This window comes from Protomyctophum parallelum (genome assembly GCF_964188405.1).
Source record: "Protomyctophum parallelum genome assembly, chromosome: 1".
NCBI lineage: Eukaryota > Metazoa > Chordata > Actinopteri > Myctophiformes > Myctophidae > Protomyctophum > Protomyctophum parallelum.
The window spans coordinates 20,746,122-20,755,053 of NC_139697.1; the positions used below are offsets into that span (position 1 = coordinate 20,746,122).

At 42.7% G+C, this 8,932-nt stretch overlaps 1 protein-coding gene across 1 annotated transcript in view; it reads right to left on the bottom strand.

Moving 5' to 3' along the window:
* dlx6a (distal-less homeobox 6a) overlaps positions 1-2,647 on the bottom strand; it is a 2,652-nt gene extending 5 nt beyond the window's left edge. Inside the window, exons 1-3 of the mRNA XM_083772680.1 lie at positions 2,019-2,647; positions 1,200-1,393; positions 1-767 (exon numbers count right to left, since the gene is read on the bottom strand). The exon at positions 1-767 is cut by the window's left edge and continues 5 nt beyond it. Of these exons, the coding sequence (XP_083628806.1) occupies positions 528-767; positions 1,200-1,393; positions 2,019-2,334 (750 nt within the window). The 5' untranslated portion in view covers positions 2,335-2,647 and the 3' untranslated portion in view covers positions 1-527. The remainder of the gene's footprint in view (positions 768-1,199; positions 1,394-2,018) is intronic.
* Between the last annotated feature and the right edge of the window lie 6,285 nt (positions 2,648-8,932).

Consider the following 8,932-nt stretch of genomic DNA (forward strand, 5'->3'; position numbering starts at 1 on the left):
GTTTACTCAATCTGACAAAACATAAAAAGTGTATGTACAACTAAAATCGCAGAATATATTTACAAACAGACAAATTGCTCGTTTTTGCATGTATATAGATAGAAGAAACAACCAATCAAATAGTGGAGTCCATGGATCATGTGGCTTGTGGCGACAGGCTCCGGCAGCATAGTCCTTAATTGCCCGAATCTGCTAAAGATGTCACTGACATATTTGGTATATTGACAGCCATATCATGTAATGAAAGCATAACAAAGGTGAGTCCATTGAACAGTCATGTACGTTAATATGGTTAGTTCCCTTGTTTTGTGTCACATCGCCGACAAGGCCTGCATGTCCGCGTTTTATCCTTCACGAAAAGAGCAGCCAAGCCTGTCTTGTTGAAGCGGGGGAGGAGGGGGGGGGGGGTGTTATCTCCCCCTGCATTCAGTCTCCAAGCAGACGGGAATTAATTGTGCGAGGGGGAGGCTGATGGAGATCCCAAAAAAAGGCCTCCAGTCTCCGACCTTTCCCTGCCTCATGCCAGTCTATCTCTGCATTGAATCTTGGTGTGGGGACGAGTACCAGTGAGAGTAACCGGGCATATAACTGTTGTTCGGCATGTTCACTCCTTTGGACGACGCGGAGATGTCCCATATGGGAGGAATAGCCGGAGAGCGGGGGGAGAGGGCGATGGACGCGGCCATGGGGTCGCTCTCGTTCGGGTTGTGGCCCGCCTTCAGCAGCTTCTTGAACTTTGACCTCTTATTTTGGAACCATATCTTCACCTGCACGAGAGGAACATACGCAATGCATTATTAGATGGATGCTGCAGCAGAGAACATTAGATGTCATACCTGGAAAAAATAAATAAGGCCTATACTATTTCAAATATGATTATTCATTTCAAAATGAATAATAAACCGCAACATTAATAATAATAATACTACCAATAATACTACTAAATAATAATAACAGATGACGATGATGACATATATGTTAATATATAATAATAATAATAATAATAATAGATAAATCAACAATACATCTATTCATAATCATCAATATATCTATATTAATATTATTATTATTGTTGTTGTTGTTGTTGTTATTGTTGTTGTTAATCAAAGTACGAGTGTTGTGGAAATGGCAAACATTTGATTTCAGTAAAGATACACTGTAGTCTAACAAAGGGCTGATATTGGCATCCTGTAAAATACCTGCGTTTGTGTAAGCCCAAGAGACGCAGCGAGCTCAGCGCGTTCTGGCAGTGCGAGGTATTGTGTTTGCTGGAAACGGTGATTCAGTGCTTGGAGCTGCAAACTGGAATAAATCGTCCGAGGTTTCCTAATCTTCTTTCCTTTCCCATTGAAACGAATTTCTCCGTTTTCAATCACTGTCGTCTTCTGCTGCTCTGCAACAAAAATGTGCAATGTTGTCATTCATGGATATCCGCATCAAACACTGAATGCGAAAAAACAACAACTCGAAAAAATATATTGATGGCGGAGATAAAGCAATGATTCCCAGAATGAAACTGCATAAAAATCAGTGCATGGGCGATAAAGATGACAGCTCGCATTGCCTTATCGGCCATGTGTTCAAAATCGTCAAACGCGGTGTCATATTTAGGATATTGCTCGTAATGACATGCCAATTAAATGCTAATTATAAGTTGCAAACCGAATACGCCGCCTAATTCCACGAATAGTTCGTGAGGATTCCACAGTTGTCATTACACCCCGGGCATTAAATGGTTTTGTGGGAACGGAGGGGAGTGTTCTATACAGATCAACAAACCAGGACACCGAAATTCGAAAAATAAAGGCAAATAGGCAATAGGTTCGGGATTATTTGATGCCATTTACGCACAATTCTCTCCAAAGTGACCGTCCATCTGCGCGTGGTGATTCGTCCGACATTTTCGTGCGTCATTTTATATTCATTTTTTTATAGATAAAGCGGTGTTTTGCCGCGGAACATTTCATCACACGATATAGCCATTTTCTCGGCGTCGGTGGAAAGGAATTCTTTCTTACCTGGGCCGTCTAACCGTGTCTGTCCGCCAGTGTTGTTGTGATAAGATGGCAGGTAGGGGCTGTGGTGCGGATGGCTCACGTACGAGTACGGTAGGGACCTGTTGTAGGAATTGCTCCCGGGGTACGGGGAGTTGTCGTGCTGGTGGTGCGGGTGGGAAGAACCAGAGTGGAGACAGTGCAACGGGTAGTGGCCGGCGGCCATCGACGGAGACGAACTCTGCTGTGAGTGAGACTGCTGCTGACCAAACTCCATGAAAGCAGACTTGGACGAGTCCTGAGCTTCCAGACCGTCAGCCATCGTAGTCATGGTCATCATCAAATTTTCTGCCTTGAGAGCCACTCACCCCCCTCTATCTCTCTCGCTCTCTCTCTCTCTCGCTCTCTCTCTCTCTCTCTCTCTCTCTCTCTCTCTCGCGTCCAAATGGGCTTTCTCAGCCGCGCTGTCTGTCTCTCTCTCCGCCGCGAACAGCTATGTCCTAATAACACCAGAATTGTCTATAGCGGCGACTTTTTTCGTCTCCTCTTGTTAATATTCTCACTCAATGTGGCGGAAAGTGGACATATACGTTAAGGGAGAGATTTTAAGGTGGATTCTGTTAAAATTGAGCCCTTGCTTCCAGACTTGATGCAGACGCTACAAGTAAAATGGTTTGTCTCCAAAGGGCAGCGCCTTCCGATTGGTCATTCAACCTAACGTCATCAGTGCTCTGCGCTTCACGGAGACTTCAGTTCCAGTTAACCCACCTTACCAACTCCCACCGCAGCCACAACAACTATGGGGGAAATAATATATGGCGACAGAGACGCCTAATTCCCACAGACAAGCATCACACGCGCTAATCGCGTAAAACCACCGTCCTCGGGAATCGCCAAGTCGATTTTGTTTTACTTTACCCAAACCCCAAAATTACGCACGACGCGCAACGCGGCGTGCGCTTTAATTTATAGCTTAATGAGGAATCTCTCTTTGATCCCCCCTCTAGCTCCTTCTGTGCAAGTAGGCTATCAATTCATTTCCAAACTCTTGGTTTCGATGGCGGCTAATGACTATTATGATTAAGGATGCTATAAAATACTACTGAACAATTGCCCAATTTGCCGAAATAAACTTTCTTTTTTTCCCCCTTCTTTTTTGTATCCTATATTTGAAACAGGAGACCTCAATATAGTAAATAACACATCTTGTGGGCTGGGTTGCACGGTGGATTTGCAATAATGCTCCTTTAGCCATGTAGTCTTATAGCATGTGTATACAACTATACACACACACACACACACACACACACACACACACACACACACACACACACACACACACACACACACACACACACACACACACACACACACACACACACACACACACACACACACACACACACACACACACACACACACACACACTTTTATTCATCTTTTTAATAATGCTTTCAGATAATAAAAAATAATGAAGTGACAGGGCGATGAAAAAATAATTATGGTCCAATCAAGTTAGAAAAAAAATCTCTTTGATTAGCCACCACCACACTTTGTTAAAATTGCAGCCAGAAAATTAAGAACAATTCGCCTAATGATTATACGGACCGGGTTTATTTTGGGAGGGAGGCATAAAAGCTGATATAGCATATATCCCCTAATTATATGCCATGTGTCGCCTCAATTATCCTCTTATCAAAAATGGTTGCCTAAATGCAGCGTTTAGTTTAAATTTTCTCCTTTTCTATAACAAGAACTTGGTACCTTGCTATTATTGCCATGCAGCCAGGGTTGTTATTTACTTTGAGGAGATTTAAAAGTGCACAACCTGCAGTCGGATAATCACTGTACCGCAGTGGACCTGGGCGAGAAGCACTCGGTGCATGCAGTTCATATAAGAAATGCATCGTTTGGATTTGTCCATATATGTATTCCTATAGCTCTCTCAGAATAAAATAGCTTTTGTGTGGGTTTTTTTTTTTGTACGGATACGGGATAAAGGTAAGAATGTTTTTTTCCCCCGCATATGTTCACTGCAATTATAGAGTGGACGCTTTTCAATGATTGTATTTGTCAGTGCGAATTATAGTGAATTTAAGGCACAGACCTTGCATACCAGCAGCACACCTTCGTCACTCCTCAGTGATCTAACATAGTGGCTTTATTCCCCAGTCCGGGTTCCAGTTCGACACGCAGGAGAGAAACCAGATCCATATACCTTTTCTAATCGCCTTTGAATGGCTACTACAAAGGCACGGGCCTATATATATAGCATGTTTTTTTTGCAGTGCTGCATGCATGTTTGCCTCTCAATCTCCATACTTGATGAGAAGAGACGCCTTCTCATGTCATTTTCTGTTGTCTTTTTGTGTGTGTGAAGGAAATGGCTTGAAAAAAACCAGAGATGTCCGACAGGTTTATGACATTATTGGACGACACGTGTTGGATGTTCGGTGTCCTGCGAGCGTCTCTTATGCACGCACTGAGATAAGTGAAGCGATGAAAGGGAGGATGTGTTCGTTTGAATGGAAAGAACATGAGTCTGACATATAGGCCCATAGCCTATATAGTGCCGCCCTCGCGTCCTTGGCACTTTTGAAATGTTTAAGATGCATTCCGAAGTCATAACTGCGCAATTTAGTGCACGGAGTTGTGTTATATAACGCCATATTTATGACATTTAATATTAATGACATGACGATCAAAAATTACTAATTAGCCTACATATATGTTTAGAGAATAAACATGCATGTTTATGTTTTATAATTTCAGATGAAATTACACGCGGGAAAATGGAGGCCTATATTTAAAAATAATCACACCCGTGTGAAGTGAGGGGCGCTAATATATTAAAGTCTAACTCATGTTGCTATGATTATGTAATGGTGATGTAAAACAAACACAGACCAAACAAACATTAAACTGTCTTTATTGTTAATGGCATTTAATGTTTGTGTTATAGCGACTAAACAAACATTACACTCTGTCCATTGTCAATGGCGTTTAACTAGTAAAAACAAACATTAAACCTGTATATAGGTGGCCTGAGCCTCAATAATGCCGGATAGCATGCAGTCATTAAAAAAATAATTTGTAATTTCTCAGACTGAGTTAAATTAACACCGAAGATTTTAAAGCGTAGTAAATTGTGTTTGTGGCATGTGTCCTGCACTCATCAACAGCCATGCGGTTCAAAGGATCACTTTGATGATCTACATTAAAATATATGAGACATTGCGCCATTTATGTTTTCACCTGCAGCCTTCAATCATGCGGCCTCAGTTAATTCCTCATGCTTGACCGTGTTGTGGGATTTTATATAAATTGCTGTCTATTCTGTTTTGGATAGGCTACAGCCGCTACACTACAGTCAATAATCATTTTAACAACGCATTAGGCTAATAAAAACAAACAGCGTTTTGTCTACATTATCTAGAAATCTTTTTTCTCAGACAATTGACCTTCAAGCACAATCAGCGGTGGTTTAACAGAAGTGCATGGTCTTTATTTCCAGCTGTCCCATATAAACGCTGATGAATGACTCTTTAAAAATCACTCCAATGTCCAACGATGTGGACCGTGCATGTTGGACGCATCAGTCCCGGGGTTTCCCTGGCCCTCGATGCGTTGGGGTATAGCCTCATAGCCTATATGCCGGCAGACGGAATGATCATTTTTTGAGGTAACACGGCGTTATTGGGAATTATCTCCCTCTGGCCTCTGCTATAGTATATATATATATATATATATATATATATATATATATACTATATAGCATAGCATATAGAGCTGGGAGATAATTCGTTTTCTCCCAGTAGGCCTATAATGATCATAATAACAAGCACTAAATAGAAGTTAAAGCTGAAAGATATATTAAGTTAAGGATGGCAAGTATTTTTTTCGGTGTGTGTGTGTGTGTGTGTGTGTGTGTGTGTGTGTGTGTGTGCGTGCGTGAGTGTGTGTGTGTGTGTGTGTGTGTGTGTGTGTGTGTGTGTGTGTGTGTGTGTGTGTGTGTGTGTGTGTGTGTGTGTGTGTGTGTGTGTGTGTGTGTGTGTGTGTGCATGGCTTTTCTTCTTGTCTATCTGGTAACATGTGTTAATCATATTTGAACGCTAACATGGAGTTCCCGCAAGTCACAAGTCGTATATTTCTTCCAAATGCCTGGGACTTTGTGGTCGGGTCCGTCTAACAGCTATTGACTAAGCTTTGCACGGAAAGCCACCTCCTTGACTATGTGGGCCCAGCGCTGCATGCAGTGTGCATGTCGTGGTGGTGGTGGAGGAGGAGGAGGAGGACGCCGAGGCAGTGGCTGCCAGTGAAGTAAAGAGACCGAGGGGAGGGCGGTTAAAAATGTCTCCCCTCTCCAGAGCTCAAAACCCACTGGAGCTTCACAGACAGGCAGGCGTCGACGCCTTCCCATCGCTGCCGTGTGAGGGAGGGAGAGAGGGAGGGAGGGAAGGGAAGGATGCATGCATACCACACACAGCTGTCAGTGGAACATGGTTCATTGTAATGAGATTCAGAGGGAGCCAGCAGCACGCGTCGTCCCCCGGCCCGGTCGGTTCGGGTCCCCCCCACCAAAACATGATGCACCGAACAGCCACCATGCGTTCTCTCTCCACAGCAGCAGCAGCAGCATCAGCCAATTTATGCATGCAATTTTCACATATATTTTGAGAAAGGAGTCGTGTGTTGTCTTCCTGCATGCAGCTGCGAAAGAAACAACCATATATAATAGGCCTATATATGGTTTTGTCAAACGCAAACGACGCATGCCATTCACAGTCAACACACAGGTGTTTTATATAGTTTTGAGTATTTAATTGGGATAGCATTATTCCTTGCAGTATAGCAAATTGGCACATTATATATAGGCATACTATTACGCCCATGCAGGTGCATGTGACGTGAGGGCCTTCAGATATACGTAACTATCTAGCCGAGCGTGCACCGTGCAGTATGCAATGCAAGGCCCGTTGTGGGCAAAATGACCACAAATAAACAAGGTCTACTCTTCACAGCCTCTCTCGTAGTTTAATGGATTCAATTTAGCACGTGGGTGACTCCCACCCCGTGCTCATTAAGACGTGCTTGTTTATAGGCCTGGATGTGGATGATTGCAGGCTTTGCTGTTTGCTCCGTTCACTGACGTGCATGACGCAACTATAACCTATAACCTATATAGGTTAAAACGCCGATATTTCCCGAATCAAACCAAAAAGGCCAATAAATGAATAAAAGTATATACAGTGATGTAAATAGGTTTTCAATAATAGTCATGGGTCCCGGGACCGATGGGGTGGTCTTTTAGATGGTCCCATGGACATTTTATGAGTCCTATATGCATCAGTACATGAGTATAGCCTGCAGTATTTGCACCCCAGGACGCCTGCAGGGTGATTGCGTCCTTTCTCAATTTAGTTATAGTCTTAGGATGCAGGATACCGGATATTTGCATACAGGCCAAACAGGTTAGGTTAGTCGTGCAGAATGTCAATCTTCTGTTTTCGGTGACAGCATGCAGAATTTGTTTTTTGTGGCCAATGGGGCCCGCCATGATGTCATGTTGCTGGCGCGCGCACCTGCAGTTATTCTGCCATGCAGGCAGGTTGCAATGACATATATAGCCATGCCTATATTCTTGTCTATCTTTTATGATAGAATATCTATATCAGATACAGTCTGAATAAAAATGACATAGGCCTTGGCTGTCGCGTCGTAGGCTATACGGAGATATATTTGTCATTAGGCCTTGAAGGAGAGGATTTCGTTGGGAGAGGAGATGACAGACAGAATGACCAGCAACAATCGCAGAGGGTATTTTTTCTCTCTCTCTCTTTTCTTTTTCCACCCCCCCTCCCCCCTCTTTTATCAGACTGTACTGTTCGTTGCCGTTTATCCCTGATGATAGAAAATTGCGCTGTTGCCAGGACGCTGCCGCCGAAATAGGGGGCAGGAACAACATTTCCATTTTCCAGTTTGAAAGCCATTGAAATGAATTAGCAAAAAGGGAAAATGGAAAAAAAAAGGAGAGATGACCCCGTGGTAAACAAAAGAGGGCAAACAAAGATACCATTTTCTTTGCCTCCTCCGTTTTTTTTTTCTTCTCTCTCTCACGCGAATGATGGGTTTCACTTCAACAGTTGCAAATCACATGCTTGGCTTCTAATGCAGTCTCAGTCTCTGGGCCCCAGAACGACTTCAAAGACCATGATTTATTTTCAAACCCCCTGGAATAATTAGCGAAATTCTCATCTGTATCTGACAAGCAAAATAACAGAATCCCTGACAGCATGAAGTAGCACAATGTAAACTTGTGTTTAAATGTTTAAGCATAGATGAGCTGGCTCGAGGCTATATATACTGGCACAGACTACAGTGAGATGTACAGTAGCCTATTGACTTAATGTTGCCATATTTACAGACTATTCAACGGTTTTCAACCTACCACATCTCATGCTGAATAGTATTGAGCATTAAATATGGGCCTATAGTATAGTAGATGTCATTAAATAGTCTGAAAATCTCATCAGCATCGTCTATATACACATTCTCACTCCAGGTCATCGCCTTATAGGCTATAGGCCTACTATTAATATTTTGCTATTATTATTATTATTATTATTATTATTATTATTATTATTATGTAGTCCTACAATAGGCTTAATAGTCGCCTATATGGCCCATGTATTAAAAAAGAAGCAGCAATTAGGGTGCATGAGGATTATTATTATTTTCTTCTATACTTCTATCACGCATGAAATTTAATCTCACAATCGAGCATAATTCATAGGTGTGTCCTGCATGCGGCGAGGGCTATCAATATACGGGCAGATTGGACCAGAAGGCAGGTGGCAAAAACTGCTCCATAAAATGAGCCTGTTAATAGGCCTGCGCCTGTTGTGCCCTATCTATACCGCGGCGGTAATATCATATGA